This window comes from Melospiza georgiana, chromosome 1 (genome assembly GCF_028018845.1).
Source record: "Melospiza georgiana isolate bMelGeo1 chromosome 1, bMelGeo1.pri, whole genome shotgun sequence".
NCBI lineage: Eukaryota > Metazoa > Chordata > Aves > Passeriformes > Passerellidae > Melospiza > Melospiza georgiana.
The window spans coordinates 18847875-18865526 of record NC_080430.1 but is presented as its reverse complement, the minus strand read 5'-3'; the positions used below and the strand labels follow the sequence as shown (position 1 = coordinate 18865526).

Here is a 17652-nt window from a genome sequence, read left to right as displayed (position 1 = left end):
TAAGAATTAGAAACAGTTTGGCTGTTAACATCAAAAACTAATTTCCTAGTTGAGACTTCATGGCAATATCTGTATTATATGAAAGACCTAAACCAAAATATTGGTCAAAATATCCTGAAAAGGTCTGGAAATATGTTAGTATGTGATCCTTGCCTGGTTTCTTTGAACGATTTGAACTTTTCCACCTTTTATCTTCAGGAGAAACTGTGAAATGTAGCCCTCTGGTTAGGCTTGGCTGTGACATTATGTTTCCAGGAGCTGGCCAGTCCCTTAACTCTCATGTACAACCTCCCTTCTTTAGCTGCCCTATGAAATGACAAAATGTGTGCTTGGAAACGTCACAAGCCCGAGTACAGGGACTTTCTTTGCAAGCACTCCCCTATCCCAGACACAGCCTCTGTGTTTGTGTGGGCTGGGGCTGCCTTGCAAAAGCTACACCTGCTCTGGTGCCCACAAGCCCCAGCAAGCACAATTCTCTCTGAGCAGGGTCCCAGCAGGGTTTCTGTTCTGCTCACAGCTTGTGCCACTCATTTACTCCCTGACTTCGGTTCCTCTGATCCTATTATGTCCCAGCTGCATTCTTCACACTGTCTGCCTATAAAGCATGGATTAATTCAAGCTGATAATTTTGATCTATAAAGCATTTAACAGCATAAAGCTTGGCTGTTTGAAGATCATCTTCAGCCTTCACCTTCTGGGTATCTGTGGTCAGCCACGGTTCACTGTGTAATGTTTCCCAGCCTCTTGCTCTGAATTACAGATGTACACTTGTTCTTACTAGGGTGCAACCTGCTTTGTTTCTTTGTTTGAAAAAGCTTTTTTGTTTGAGAATGTAATGGAATTTGATTAGTTCTGTAAATTCTTTCTCCTCTGTGAAGCCATGTTTGTCTCAAGAATACAACAAATCTTGTTTCAGTAATAATCTTGGTAGTAAATGTACTGTTGCTCAGTAGTCCACTGTGCATTTGGAGAGGGTCTGGATAATGAGCCCTGTTCACCAGCACAAGAAAATATATGACAGCAACTCTTCTCTGGATGTTTTTAAGTACAGAACCCCATTTCAGGAGAGCATTTTTTAATTTAAAACATTTGTATTCTAATTTTTCAGAATAACCACACATTTAAAGCACGAGCCTTCAGTTGCTCTGTATATATCAGACTAGATGACTTCTAGGGTATGAGCTGTGATCTGCTCTTCCGCTGCAGCATCATCCAATGAATTGATGAGACACATGATGCACCTTCCCCGAGCAGGCAAGTCAGAGCCCTGTTTGCTACCTTAAAGGCTGAACTGAGAGCTCAAAACTAACTCCCAACACGTGAGAAGGAAGAGCTGCTTCCCAGTGGACCTTAAGAGAATGACAGCCTTTTCAAACCCATCTTCTCATCTGAAGACTGTTCCTCTCCTCTATCTGCTCTCCCTTGCCCAAACGTGCCCATGAAAACAATTGTGTCAGGCCAGACAACTCAGCACCCTAAAGGAAGCCACAAAGTGTTTGTGGGGCTGTGTCTGATGGAGGGGCTGAGTTAAAATGGGGGGGAGATGCAGCTACACAGGGCACGAGGAAATGTTTCTGTCCAAAGAACATCCCCTCCAAAAAAAGCATTTCCACAGCCTGGTTTGGGTCACAGAAAGAGCTTATTTGGATGATGGAAATGTTCCATGTAGCCATCTTCCCGCTCAGTCTTTTCTTTATCAGCATACTATAATATGACCCAAGTCCAGCAGTTTAATTATGTTTTACAGGGGTATCTCCTTGAACCTTTTACTGCATTGCTTTTAAATATGCTGTGGGTTTAGGGGTTTTTTTTAGGGTCGCTATCATTTGCTCTCTAGGCTGATCAGTTCTCTCTGATTTGCTCTACTGCTCTACTTCCAACCTTACACCACAGCACTGTTCCCATTATTTCAGGTGAGAAGGTAATTATTGTAAAATGCTTTTATGGTGTTGTCAACATAGTAATTTATGCCTTTCCTTTTGCATCATAATCTTTATGGTCGGAGATTTTTCTCTGCTCCCATAAGGGACTGTCCTTCCTGACCCCAGAGCAGAAGCAGATAATACCAAACCCAGGGCTGCTTCTTTGTATTTTGTTTTTTATTCTCAGCTTTATTTCTTTACCAGCCTCAATACTGTCTCTTCCTTACCACTTCAGAAAAGCTTTTTTGGTTTGTGCTCTCCTCTTACCCTAAACCCTTGTTACTGCAATCTGTGGAACCCCCCTAGTGACAGGTCACCAGTCTGATGTCACTCCATGCTCTGTAACCCTCTGTGCCTGAGCCATGAGCCAGCTGCTCACCCATCACAGGATGTGTTCATCCAGCTGTGAGCTGGACATCTTGTGCAGAAGGGCTCTGTGAGAGACAGCATTGAAAGCTAAACTGAAATCCAAAAATCTCATTACATCAACTGGTTCCCCTTGATCAGCCCCATGGGTTACCTTGTCACAAAAGGAAATCAGGTTGGATAAGCAGGACTTTCCTCTCATGAAGTTGTGCTGGCTGTGACCAGTGAGTGTGTTGTACAGAAAACACGTTTTCCTCCCTCCAGACCAGGACCTCCAAAAGCATCATTGTACTGCTGGGTGCAGTTTCAAGGCCACAAACACACTGAGCTTTCTCTCCTTCCACTGACTCAGTGCCACCCACTCTCCTGCATGCTGGGGTGACAGAGCAGCCCAGCACAGAGATGCTGCAGCCTGTGGCATGGGAAACACAACTTGCAAACCTCTGAGCCAGAGCCCTTCACAGTGTAATCAGGTCAAACACTGCAATTCCTGCCACACAGATCTTGGCTGACTGAAGCTGCAGAGCAGTACCAAGCAGGTGAGCATGCCTATCACTGCTTAACTAAAAGCAGATTCTTTCCAGTCTACCCTATGAAGAGATGATCAGCATTGCACAGTACAGTTTGATATTTTAACATCTTAAATACAAAGTCTCTGGTGCAGCTGATGTACAAATAAATTTCTATCTAAGACTTACTTGGTTTTGTTATGCAATTCCACAGTGTGAAAGAAGATGGGGACCTGACCCAGAATGTAAAGTTCAATTTGGGATAGCATGCCTGGCTGAAGTAGGCACTAATTAATCAGACCTCTTTGTCATATATGTCTTTTTGTATCACTTGAATCCAAGGTGCTGGGATAAACAGGCACATCTCAGGAACAGAGGACTTTCTCTTAAACTGATTCAAACGTGACCCTGTTATCCTCAGGTGATGGAAGACGAACCAGAATTGCTGCCAGCCCAGCCACTGCAAGAGGGAAGAGCCCTTCCCTCTGCCTTGGGAGGACACATGCACTCTAAACATTAGAGTGACTGAGAGATTCTTGTAACAAAATAGCTTTATGCATCCACTTAAAAATACATAAAACTGAAAAGAAAGTAGAGTGCTTTGGCCTTGGGCAAGGTGAAACACCAGAAATGTAATGAGTTAAATTACCTTCCAGGCTTGTGTGGAAGTGCTAAACCTCTTCAAAACACAAGGTTCTTACACAAACACCATTTATTCCAATAGGACACACATTACTAAATAAAATGAGTCACTATGAATGAATCAGATTGAGTTGAAACAAAGTAGAAGCATTTTATGAACTTGAAGCATATGGGGAATAACTAAAATGCCTAAAAATATTCAGAGTACTGGGTAAGAATGAATTTATGCTGCCTTGCAAGAAGTATTTTTTGTACCTTAATACTTATGGCCAAATAATTATTTTATTTGATTATCACTAATGGAGATGAGACAGGAAGCTGTGAAAAGGGAATGTGATGAGAAAAAACTAAGATTGTGATATTGCTTAATTTGGGAAAAAGGAAAAGCAGCATTTTATTGCAGTTATAGCCACAACTACAGCCAAGGATTAGCTGTGCTCATTTTGAAACTGCACTTTGTGCACACAGCAATTATGACAAATTTTTTTTAGTAGATGGTAAATGAATGACTATGAAATTCTCAAAACAGAAATTCAAGAAGCACCATTTTAACTTTTTTTTTTTTTTTTTTTTTTTTTTTTTAATTAGGCATTACAGAAAATGGAATAGGCCATTCTGCCTTGCTCAAACCATTCTGATAATTTTGTTAAATAAGAGAGGGAATATTCAATTTAAAATGTGCAAAAGCTAATATTTGCATTGTTCAGTACACAGAGGCAGGATCACATTAAGAGAAACTGGAAGAGGAAGAGAATAAACTGTTCTTAGAGTCCTCTGTAGATAGAACAAATATTAATGAGCTTAAAGCATAGTAATGTAGTCAGGTAAGATTTTAGAAAAAAAATCTTTGTAATGATAGAGCTAGTGAGGCATGGGAAGAGAAAGCACAGGGAAGTCATGGAAGTAGCTCCCTGGAAAAGATAAACCCCATTCTCACCAATGTTTATTTACAGCTGAACTGCTCTGGGACTGAATATTATCAACTTTTCAAGTTCTCTCCAGACCTGTTTTTTAACAGTTTTAATAAAGAAATTTTTAAATTATTTAATCTCACACACAAGGCCTTTGTCACTTGGCATTGTAAGGGATGTGCTCACTGCCAGAAAGAAGCTCCTGCCACAGAGAAATCAGGGCATACAGAGAGGAAACAGATTTCTCCTGTAAGTTAACTGCTCTCTATTCTTGTATTTTTCCCCCATTAAATACATGAATTTGAGGGAGACCAAAAGGACAGCACATATAGAGAGCAGACACTGGATAAAGGCAGGCTTTGCATCAGAATGCAATGGTGCCTCTTGATGCAGGGACTTGCTAACTAGTATTACTTCGGAAAAGAAGTGTGCACAAGGGAGGGAGCAGGAAATTCAGATTATACATTTAGGTAATATAGTTGACATAGAAAATTATTGTTCAAGAATTTAAAATTTAATTATTTATTATGTTGCAGTCCTTGCAGTGACAAGCCAGCTGGATCTCCTATGTGGAATATCATCACTGCCTTAAGGAAAGATAACATTTCCTTACACATTGCCATGTACACACTTGTGCCAAAGGCAGGGTCCTGCAGCTGCTTGCTGCCCACCGTGGCTAATGGTTCAGTAATCTGAGCAGCATTCCTTGGGCACCATGCTCACTCCAAACTCTCAGCAGCTGCAGCAGCTGTGTGAAGTGCAACCTTAAATTACCCGAGACATTATTAAGTGAGTAATTAAGAAGCTGAATCTCTCCAGTCTCTATTGTTTCACCTACTTTTAATAGAACAGCTCCTCAGCCCCTTGTCTTTGGGGTATATCTACTTTGTCATGAATTCAGACATGTATTTTACACTTAATACTGCCAAAAATATTGTTTTGCTACATCTGTGCAATAAATTGAAAAAAACAGAAAGTGACAAATATATTAAAATAATTAAAAGTTAAGTCAGAAAAAGACACTTTTCTGCCATTTGCCCACAATGTGTAGCACAGGCTGTATCATGCACTGAAAGCCCCAACAATCAGCATCCTGAAATTCGAGAATAGAAATCCCTCCCTCCTTCCCATGAAAGTCTGGACTTATTCCCAAATATTTTTAAAATGATTGGTTTAGTATAAGATCACAGCTAAAAAAGTTCTGCCAATCCTTCTATCAATTAACTATCATGGATGATCTTGCTGTTTTGTTATTAATACTAGGATTTAGACCACAGATTTGCCAATTACAAACCTCAGTATTTGCTCTCAGAGCCAGTCTCAGCCCAAAACCCCAGAGACTAAATGTTTCAAGCCCCTTAAAGTAAGCATAGAAGAAGCATGTTAAAATCTAGTGAAAAATCTCAAGTTTAAATTTTGTCTTACTTTTTTTCCTTTGTGATACAGGCATTTAACATCCAAAATTCATCTGTAAGCAATCAAAACCACAGGTGAAACACAAGAACAAAGGATTTACCTAGTGAGTCATCAAAGTGCTTTATTTTATAAAGCCTTGCTCATGTTTGGAGTGTAATCTAAGCACTAACATACACAATAATGAGTCTTCCTTGCCCTGTCCAAATAAACAGTTTATCAACAAGAGTGAGTGACAAAAATGCTACACAGACAAAAAGAATGCTTTGCTGTAAATGTTTAAAATGGTCTAAAATGTACACTTGTTGGCCGTAATTAAATATGTACTCTGAGTACCTTGTTTTTACTCCAGGGTCTCCCTGTGGCCTCATACCTTCAGAAGCTTCAGAAAACGAAACTTGGGTGAGAACATAGACAACCAGGGTGTTTAGGGAGAGGAGAAAAAAAAAATAAAATCAAGCCACAGTACCAACTTATTTAAATACATACAATACAAAAGTATACACATACATTACAGTGCTGCAGACATCACTAAGTCAAATGTAACAAAAATCCCTGTGGGAATGGTTGGGGAAAGGAAGAAAAATTAGTACACAGCAACAGGGGTAGTATTGCCTTTGGCCACTGGAAGTGTAATTAAGGGGCTGCTGTTGCAGGGGCTCCTCTGAAGGGAACCACAACACAGGTTATGCAGAGTTGCAGGCTGAGCAGCACTGACACTGGTTATGGAGAAGGCATGCTGGCACTCCTGATCCCAGTTAGAAATGATGAGAGGGAGGTTTGACTTCTCTTATGTTGCCTACAAAATCTAACAATTTCAATAAAGAAATTTTAAAGGCACAGCTTTAGCACAGTGTATAAGTAGATAAACTTTTAAGCATATGTAAATTTGTCTCTTTCAAGCATGAAGTCTTTCAGGGAAAAATACAAGAGGAGAAGGAATACAATGTTGTTTAAAAATTTTAAACAAGTTAAACATGATCAGCACAGTTTCAGGCAATGTACTATACAATCAAAATTGAGTAAATGGTAGGACAGGTCATTTTGATGCTGAAAGACAACCTTGGGAAAAATCCCTCCAAAATATCCTTTCTCATTTTATTGTAAAAGAGTCTATCATGGAGGTGAGCGAGACGTTCACTTTAGTACACTACTGCATATTACCTCTTGGAAGATGACAAACATTACTTCATTTGTACTGCAAAATAACTTTACATGTAAACTCAAAAGTCTTATATTGTACACGGCTCTGAAATTCAGAAATATCCCTGCTTTCCTAATAATGTAAACAGTAAAATTCAGGGTTCATTTTTCAAGGGATAATCTATAATAAAATACTGCTATTTCAACAGTACAACATAAGCATTTAAACTTCAAATTCCCAGTAAATTACAAGGGAATGGAATTTCTATCAGTGTGCACATCTTTCAGGATGGGTAGAACATGGAGCTACTATTGCCCAAAACTATGCACTTCTTCAGATAAGCTACTTTTACACTTGTAACATTATTAGTTCCTATATTGCAAGAATATAAAACAAATGAAAACTTCAGGTAACAAAGAGAAATAAGCAAAGTTTTCCCTTAATGTAAGTTTACTATAGCAAAAATGTACACATAGCATGAATGATGTTAGCTCTTTGTAAGGTAAGAGATGCCAGCTCTCAGATGTCTGAGAGGCTGAACTTCCTGATGCAATGTGCTGAAAAAGAAGACAAAAAAGAGAGGGAGGAAAGAAAAGGACAAAACCCAACTGCTAGGAACCAAATGGGAAAAGCCTCCGGCACCAAGGGCTGTTGCAGCTGTGTTTTTAAGGAGTGCCAGTGTGCAGGGTGTAACATTCGCAGTAAGGTCTTCATTATTATCACCATCACCATCATCATGAAGAATACTGTCATGTATCTTTTTTCAAAATATAAACTGATCCACAGTTTACAGTTTGATATCAATATTGTGGATTTAACATGCATTTACTCTTCCCCACCCCCACCCCACACCTCTTTGCTCATTTATTCCATTTCAGCTGGTAGCATCAGAGTATTACTGTCACAGTGCACTCTGAGTAAGCTGTTCTATTTATTTAAATTATTTTAAATTTTTTTTTGCACACACAAAAGAGTCAGAAATAGCTAGAACTATGCTGGGAATATCAGGCAGCTGTTAAAGCGAGTACTCCACCCCACTTCAGTCATCTTTGCCAGCAGATGTAAACAAAGGGGTTGCTTTCTGTAAGATGAGTGCTTCTCTGAGTTCCTTTTTTTCCCTACAATGTAGCCATTGCTGCTGTCCCCAGGTCTCGTGTCTGTCCTATGTAACATGATAGGTTACGTCAAGATGTTGGCAATAAAGTCCAAGAAGCGCTTTGAATACTGTTCTGGATTAACAGTTGAAATTTCTGCACCAGCCTATACAGAGAATTGGGACAAGAGAAGAAAGAAGGAAGAACCAGTGTTTTAGTTGATGCTTTTGCCATTGAAAATGTTAATAAATTTCATGTTTCAGTTTTCTAGAACCAGAGACTAGAAACGCAAACTGTAAATTGTGACCCACAAGCAGAATCTCACTGGTGCCTTTTTAGGCTTCACAGCAGGACACTGATAATCAGTGCTCATCCCTGTAACAGCTATCATCCATTTCTGAAAAATTTTCTTTTTACTTTCCATGCTTCTCTTTACTTTCATTGTCCTTCAGTCTTCTATATGATTTTTTACAGCACATTAGCCATGCTACCCACTGATTCACCAGCAGATTCTGGTCCCTAGAGCAGCAGTGCCTTCACACAGAGAAGACTGAATTGCCATCCTTACACCTGGCATGTCAACAGTTGTGTAACACATATTGATATCTGAATGCTACACAGCCTCGTTTGAAATACATGGGAAGAGTAACACTTTTTCAATGTTTATGCATTTAAATCTGGTCTCACTGAATAAGCCATACAATTGTTATTTCAATGAAGTAATGATTTCATTAATATTTTTATTTGAGTTTTTCAGAGCCTTACCCACGTTTTTATTTATATTTTTTCTGTTTTAGAAAAGAGACAAGTTGCATGCATGCAATTAATGAATGAACTTCAGTGTCATGTGGCTCAGGATGAAGACAGAGAAATAAACAAAATGAATGTATGAAAGTAATGAAGTTCTGCAGTAAGTTCTAAGCACAATCAGCTTCAATAATCATAGCTGTTGCTCACAAAATATTTCTATCTGTTATTCAAGCCAGAAGTGTGAATTTTTAAAGTCTGCTACTTTCAAAGTTCAGTAATAATTGCCAGATAATGGCTGCATATGATCTGCATCAACCTTCAGCTGCCCAGAAAGCAGAGAGTAATGAAAGCATTGCTTTAGAGAGACAAAAAAATACCTCCTACAGGCCTTTGCAGGTCATATCATTCTCTACTGTAACTAAAAAGCCCAGAGCCTTTTGCCTAAAATTTCTCACAATGCCCTGACCCTTTAGACACTTAGACACAGAAGGGATTTAAGCCTCATGAATGAATATGCTCTTTTTAAGAAGTTTATGAAATTTGAATGTTAAACACCACAGGAGTGATAACAGTAGACATAAATCATAAATCTGGAAGACTGGGCTGTTTCACCATGGTTCTTTGGTGTCTGCTGCTAAGCAGTAATTTCAGTCAAAATTAAATAATGGCAGTCAAGCAGAAGCCTTCACTGAACAGTCTCTGAGTATTTAATATGTAAATGAAATTTTCATGCCTGATTTTGTAAATTGAATTTTTTTTCTGAAGAAGTCTTCTAGAGTGAGCCATGTTATATGTTGAAGAAGTAACTTTCAGCAGGCTGTACCAAACAATGAAACCATCACTAGGGCCCTGCATCTGAAATTAGATTCATGACAGCTTTCATAGAGTGGTGAACAGCTTTGTTTGCAAGAATAAGGTGCAAATCTCACAAATTTAGGACAGTCTTAAAAAGCATCTCACTAGAGTTCTCTGTGGGTGAGAAAGCTGGGCACATAGCTGAAAAAGGAGTTCCACTCTCAGTATGTAATGTAGGATTTATTTCCCCTCTCCTAGCTTTACTGAACTGTCCCCTACCAGGGCACTAAACAAAAACAGGAATATAAATGAGTAAGAGGAAGAAATCAATACAGATACTTACCCCATGCTTTACTGTCTTTGCAGCATGGGCAGCTTTCTTTTTTGCATCATAATGAGTAAGAATGTCAATAATGGCCATGAAGTACACCTCCTTCCTGGGAGCATCTGACAACAGCAAACAGGGCAGTAAGAAGGACTTCTGAAACATCTTAACAACGAGTTCTAACAAAGGAGACTTGGTACAACTCAATCAGCAGCTAAGACAGGTCAATGTCAGTCATAATCAAGATGTGTAAAAAGCACAAGCTTAAGCTGTCCTTAATTCAGAGTTTAACTGAACTCATATATAATGCAAAATCCCCTAAATGAGTGTAAAACAAAAAGCTAGCATACAGAAATAGACATTATTGCTCAGTTAAGGTAACGTGGATTTAATCTTTGTGGAAAAACTATGAAGTTTTATATGAAAGGTAATGCTTCTGTGTCAACAAAGAGAATTACAGAATAAACTAGGCTGGAAAAGGCCTTTGATATCATCAAGTCCAACCTATGACCTAACACAAGGCACTGAGTGCCATGTCCAATCTCTTTTTAAATGTGTCCAGGGATGGTGACTCCACCATGCCCCTGGGCAGACAATTCCAGTGCCCAATCACACTTTCAGTGAAGAATTTTTTCCTGACATCTAACCTAAACTTCTCTTGGTGCAACTAAAGATCATATTTTCTTTATGAATCAAACCACTCTTTGTCAATACTTATAAAAAAAAAAGAAAAGGTAACTTTCCTATATTGAACAGCCACAGGTACCCAGTTACACTTAATTTTACACACTAACATTAAACTCAGTTTTAAGCTTCTTACATACTCCTTATGAAGACTTTCTTAGTTGCAACATAGAAATTGGGTATGACTGCACAAATTTTCAAAAAGCAATGAAAAAAAAGAAATATAACTTGGAACACCGCTTTTCTCATTCTTTTTACACTGTGTTTAACAGTGTTATCTGCCAGAAAAGACCAATTATAGTTACTAGACTTTCTGAAAGGGATGAAAACCCCATGAATTAAATGCTGAAGAACTGGTGAACCAGAATAGCTAAGCATTATGGAAATCTTCTTCTTTCTGCTACCACCAAAGAGCAAATTTCCTTTTCCACATAGTCAACTTGTTTTTCAGTTTATATTTGCCTTTACATGTTTGTGAATACTTTAGAATTCTGATGCAAGGATCAAACCACCTTAACATAGAAATACTTCTTACTGCTTACTTTCATGGGATTTTATTCCATAAACATCAATAGCTGGATCAAACTCCCCTGGAGCCAAAGGCAGTGAGCTGTTCAGTGTATTTCCTGGACTGTCTGGAGGGGTTCCAATAGGGTGGGTTCCATCACTTTCACCTTCCTCTTCTCCATCATTCTCTTCACACTCTACTTCTTCCTGTTCAGCTCTTTCAACATCATGAATTCCAACCAGCAAGCTGTAGTCCATGAGTTTTAACTGAGCAAGGAACTAGAAAGTGATAATAAGCATTCTATCAATATTGCTGAAAAACATAAGCTCCACTTACAAAAAGGTGTCACCAATTGAGAATAACTTCTAAGACAATTCTGAGAGAGAGCAAAGGGAAGATTAAGTGATAAAGCTGGCAAAGAGATACCTGATTTTACTAAAATGTATTAGCAGCACAGAAATTACCTGAAACTTATTCTGTAGCCCATTCTTCCAAAAGCCTCAGGGAAAACAAATCTGTGATTAGTGAAGACCAGTGTGCCTGCAAGCCAACAACTGTTACTCCAGACTCGTGTTTCAGTTCAATTAGATTCATAGAATAGCCTGGGTTGGAAGTGACTCCCAATGACCATCAAGTGAACTCTTGGCCCTGCTGCACAGAAACATCCCCCAGAGTCACACCTTGTGCCTGAGAATATTGACCAAATGCTTGTTGAACTCTGTCAGGCTTGGTGCTGTGGCACCCCCCTCTCTGGCCTCCTTGGACAGCTGCCTTGTGTTGTGGCGCCCAAACCACACACAGCACTTGAGGTGGGGACTGCTCTGTCACTGCTCAGTGTCCAGAGCAGCCTCTGTGCTATCAGGTGTAGAGCATGCTATGATCTGATGCTGAACCCAATCTCTTAATCCCTTTTAAGTCTTATTAAAGAATCATAAAAAACGTTCAAATATTCTTGCAGTGGAAAGCTGTGAAGTTTCACACCCTGAAAACATGAAATGATGCTGTGTTCTCTTCACAGTGACAGGCTCATGTTTCACATCACGAAAGCAAAACATGTATGTGAATGAAAGGGTGGTTTTGAATAAAGAATAAGGATGGGAGATTTTAGGAAACTGAAAGATAAATACAAACAAAGAGTATGTACAAACAAAGAGTATGTACAAAGAGATATGTACAAACAAAGAGTTATTTTAGTTGAGGAGAACAGCATAAGGCAGAAAGAGGGGGATGGAAATAAGGAAAGTATAAAAGCAAAAAAATGGGGTAAACAGCTCAAGGGGGCAAAGGACAGGCAGGACAGAGCTGTGCTGCAGCTTAAAAGCAGCACTGTGATTTCAAGCTTGTGAAACCCATGCTTATGGTATGCAGAGAAAGTGGCTGAAAATAAAAATTGCTACAGTTTTTATAAACTCTAAGTGGTTACAAAAAGGAAGTCAGAGCAGACCAGGACAGAAGGCATTCGAGCTAGACTTTGGCATAGAGAGAGTGATAGGGATGAAAAAGGTAAAATACTGGGCAATGAGAAACTCCAGTTTGTCAAAATCTGATTCTGAGGAAAGAGGTGAGCTGGAGATAACGGTAAATTCAAGTGCTGGAAGAAATATTGTGAGCTTGAGAGGAAGTTTTAAGAAGAAGAAGAAACTGGTTTTAAAAGATTTCAGTATCATTTATTTCAATATAATGAAACAATAGATTCTCACAAGACTGGAAGAGATCTAAGTTTGAAGAGATGACACACAACAATATACAATACAAACAAATGAGACTGGCCAAAGGCAATGGGGTGGAAGAACTCCAGGCATATTATTCACTACTTGGTAAATACAGGGAAAAAAAATCTACTAATAATAATACAGAACAATATGAAAGAGAATGGACTCTTGGGAAAAAAACAGTGAGCTACAAATTAGAAGAGAATGGCTCTTGGAAAAAAATGTGCTGCTGCTAATAACAAAATGACTTAGGGAGATCAGCACAAGGAAAAAAATATGATTTTAAATGGAAAAAAAATATGTAGTTTTGCTCAGGACACCTGCAATGGAATAAGGAGATGGGAAAACAGACAAGGGAACACCAAAACAGCAGTAATGACTTGTGTTTGAACATAGGAAGGGGACACAGGACTTGATTAGGAGAGAAATATTGAAACAAAGATTAATAAAAAACAAGAACAGATGTAAAGCTATATAGCTGAGAATGGTATCCCATGATATGTTTAACTATAAATACTGTCTGATAAGATAATCATATACTAAGTTTTGTGCATTTCTTCTCATTGTAGTGAAATGTGAGCTTTTACACACTGGTTACAAAGTGTGTCTATCTGTTATCTAATAAGGGCAAAAAGAATCAACAAAAGAAAAGCAAGGTTAAAGAATAGCTTGCCATTGTCAAAATCAGGAGCCAGATCACTTCACACTAGTGGTTTACATGGATATTAAACATTTCTCTGTATAAACTTCAAACCCATAAAACCAACCTCTCAAGTCATAATCTGGAATCTGCCATTATATTCCCAGTCTGGTAAATGATATAGATCATACACAATCTACTTTTCAGGGTAAGAAAGTATCTTACACATTCCTTCCACACACTTAAGATATTATCTTCAGCCTACTTGCTGTAAAAGCAGTAGTCAGCAACAGCAGCACATGTTAAAAGAGCACAAAATTTTAACCCAAATAAACTTATCTCTAGAGCTGTGACATCAGTAGAGCACAGTATTTTAAATATAAAATAAACACACACTGATATTTCACAAAGTATTTATGTTTTCATCATCCTCACCACCATAAATTTCCCATTGTTACTATGACAGGAAATTATATTTCCTCAGAAGCAAATTATTAGGTAAATTCTAAAGTAACAGTATTTTGTTTTGTACAACTAATGAGATAAAATCTGAAGAATTTGGAAAGTCAATTCACAGAGCTCTTTTGATATAAATAGCTGAAAGTCTTATTAAGTCACAGACACATTTTGCTACCAAGTCTTTTCCAAATCTGTCTTTTTACTTGAAAACAGATTTTAGTCTTTGAGTATAAAGCTGCAAAATACTGTGTTTAGGAAAAATATTTTAAATTATGCAAACTAATGGCAAGTTGTGTGAACAAGTTAGTCTGATATTTATTATTTGAACAAAATCAGTGAAAATGTTTCAATAAATTCATACATTAACACTTTTCTTTCAAGTATTTACTATACTCAGCCAAGTAAAATACAAATTTATATGAAAGACTACATTAGGGTAATGAGAATCCAATTACTGTATTTAGATTATTGAAGCACTCTACTGTTGTGATACTTAGAATTATTTAAAACTGGATTACTAACATGAAACAAAAAAGGCATGCACAGCTGTGAGGAGGGCAGATGCCCCTCCTCTGTTATGGACTACAGCCCACATTTGGCCTTAGCTCTGGTGGAGCTCCACCTGTAAAATACAGCTAACAATACTCACCTCTCTCTCAGGGGCATTGGGAAGCACTAGGCTTGTAAAGCATTAAGTACTAAGCAGTACCAGCATTTTAACATCACATCATCAAGGCAGGAACAATGTATGGCAACCAGCTATGGCAGCAAGCCATTTATCACATCAGCAAAGCAGTGATCAACTCCTGAAAGTTTAAATTGTGTTTCATTTAAAACAGTCAGTTTTTACAGTTTTATAAACAAGAGCTTTTATTAATGAATTACAGGTATGATTTCCTGGGATATCCATAATTTGCCACACATTTTAATTACATGTAACTGAACAGGCACATTCTTACCTCAACATCCTTTTTGAGTTTCTCAAGGAACATCTTTTTGTTATTCTCATCAATATGAATCTTTTGGCCATCATTAATAAAATCATTGTCTTTGAACGTCGGCAGCTCTTTGGCCTGAAACAAACCAAAATTCCTGTATGAGCACGACTGTAAAGAGGAGTGCAGTGAAGCTGCTGGCCCGGTGCCTCCATGGCACACAGCTCTCCATAACTGCACCTACAGAGCTCTTTGCTCACCTTACCCCTCCTGGAATGGTCTGGAAGGAATGTGTTACCTGGGCAGCAAATGCAGCCAGGAAAAAAGCTCCACTCAATACCACATTTACACCAAACACTGATTTGCATCCAGCTTCTTCCAAGATGTCATTTGTCAAAGGAACTGGCAGTAAGTGAAGTTAAAACAATCCCTCATAACAAAGGGCCTGCATCAGGTCTTACAGAGGAAGTCAGACAGGATTGCATTTTGCACAACCACTGTGAATATTCACAAGTGCCTAATACCAAATAATCATTGGAAAGCATCAAATGAATATTGAATTATGAAATTCTGCTTAAAAGCAGCAAATGCCAGAGAAGACCACCGCCTCTTCAACATGTAATTAATAATCCTGATGTTGGAGCAACTTGATTACCTTCATCTTCAACTCCCTCATGAAGTGATTTGCAACACCTCAAACAGGCTCTGTTTTTAATGGACAGTGACTGGAAGTCTACTCAGAAAGCCCCAGCAAACTGACAAACAAAAGAGTAGTTCCTTCAGGACATTTGGTCAAGCAAGCTAGAAGTAATACTTACTCCTGCAATCAGAGCTTTTAAAAAATTGGCCCATTAAGAGCAATGAACAGCCTTTCTCCCTGCCCCACCTTTAACCAATAGTATGGAAGAACAGGTTTCCTTTACAAGGAAAATGTTACAGAACAACCAGTGCTGCAATTCCTGTGAACTGTCAATGGTCAAGAACTAGTGAGTACCCTGTACAAAACAATTTCCCCTTAATCTGAAAGTCCTTCTCCTAGGAATAAAAGGCAGCTAACAGCCTGCAGGAATGTCCTCCATAAGTTTAACTAGTCAGACATTGCTTATAATCTTACTGGAGATGGTATTTTTCATGAAGTTTATTTTCTTCCTATGAAACAGCAAGGAAAAGAACCTGAGAGCTTCTTTCCTCTACTCCCAACAGGTATATCTTGGAAAGCACAGCATTAAAATGTGAGCACCACAGCAGACTCTGGGAGGTCCTTATAGATCTTCACAATGGCTAAAAGTTTTTTTTGCTGTTGGGCTGCGTGCACTGAGGTGGCCAAAATATTCAGTTCCCTAGCTGTCCAAATTAATTTTTTTGACCTAGAATTTGTGAATTGCTTGAGATCCCACAATGTTACTTTTGTTTAGAAAAATGATCCTTTTCGTCCAATAACTGCTCAAAACCACTTGAGAAATTAGTAACATTGAACAGTTACAAATCCATTATTAAATTCATAGCATCCTGATATCTATGAAGTTTGAAAAAAAAAAGGTCCTAGTCTGGCTGAACTGAATTATTATTGTCTTGCATTTAGAACACTCTGATACATTAAAATACCCTCTAATAGTGATCCTCTATTTATATTTAAAAAAAACCCAACAAAGTAAACACCTAAGCTGCTGAGATGGAGCTAGAACCATTCATCTGACCCAGAGTCATTCAGCAGTGCTCTCCTGCTTTACTCAAAAACAGTGCTGGACACTTTCTGAAGCTCACAATGAATTGTTTACCACAATTGTTTACCACAGTATGACTGCACAGTGCACCATGATGTTCTTTCTGGCCTACTCAGTAAGAGGTTTAGGACAAAAAGGAGCAGGGGTAACATCAGATAAGCATTCCAGGCTAACAGCTGTAGAGATTACCATACTCAATTGAGCAGAGTGTCCCATGGACAGGGCTAATTGCACAGAGGCAGGACTGTGGATCCAGGGATGTTGCCAACACTGGAGGATGGAATCCAGTGCGTGGGACACTTAAGAATGGAGAGGAGATTTGGATGAAATAATTTAAGATGAAGCAATAATGAAAAGAATGCAGGAAACCAAGCTTCCTTTATTTTTAGCCCAAAATCGCTTAAAAAAATCCCCCAGATTATTTTTCCACCTAGTATATCCAAGTTATTGATTAAATTAGGCAGAGGTTAAAGTGAAACAAACCCATTAACACAGAACCCCCCCTGCTAGTGCTGTTTAAAGCTGGAGGGTGAGCACAGAGGGGGGATGTGCTGTGGTTAAGATGCTGAGATGCTTGTTTGCCTCCAGGCTGTGCCGCAGGCTGCCTGCAGAGCACAGCCCAGCCACACCGCGGGGCTGCCAGGGGACGCTGCCTCGCCACTGAGGACAGGCCTGTGGTGGCAAAAATAAACTCAAATTACAAGCAGCGTCTTCTTTGGAAGATGCTAAGGCTGGTAAGCCAATTGTGCAAGTGCCATACTTCACTTTAACCTTGTCTCTAACCTATTTTTAATAGAAGTGAACTAGCAAAGCTGATCTGCTGCAGTTCTTGCCTGCCAAGACCCAAGGGGCACTCCCAAGGACGTTCTGGGCAGTGAGTCAGCACTCCCAAAAAGCCAGACTTCACTGCCATGGATGCAGGTTCCCCCAGACCACGATCATCCCTCTGACAATATTTACCTGAGGTAATCTTTATTCACCCAAATACCCATAGTTATAAAGACTTGGCAAATGTAGACCCATGCAAGTTAAAAGGCAGTTCTGAAGCAAGTGAAGAAGAAGGACAAAGTAAAAGCAGTGGATCCCATCTAAGCAAATGAAACTAAAAAGCCCTGTGCC

General features: G+C 38.9%; 1 protein-coding gene across 2 annotated transcripts in view; it reads right to left on the bottom strand.

The window, feature by feature from the left end:
* Positions 1-5861: 5861 nt before the first annotated feature.
* The window catches only part of PIP4K2A (phosphatidylinositol-5-phosphate 4-kinase type 2 alpha), a 107733-nt gene continuing 95942 nt past the window's right edge, over positions 5862-17652 (bottom strand). For both annotated transcript variants that reach the window (XM_058037554.1, XM_058037562.1), the window contains 4 exons: positions 14834-14947; positions 11098-11341; positions 9890-9993; positions 5862-8167 (listed from right to left, as the gene is read on the bottom strand). In XM_058037554.1, the coding sequence (XP_057893537.1) occupies positions 8087-8167; positions 9890-9993; positions 11098-11341; positions 14834-14947 (543 nt within the window). In that variant the 3' untranslated portion in view covers positions 5862-8086. The remainder of the gene's footprint in view (positions 8168-9889; positions 9994-11097; positions 11342-14833; positions 14948-17652) is intronic.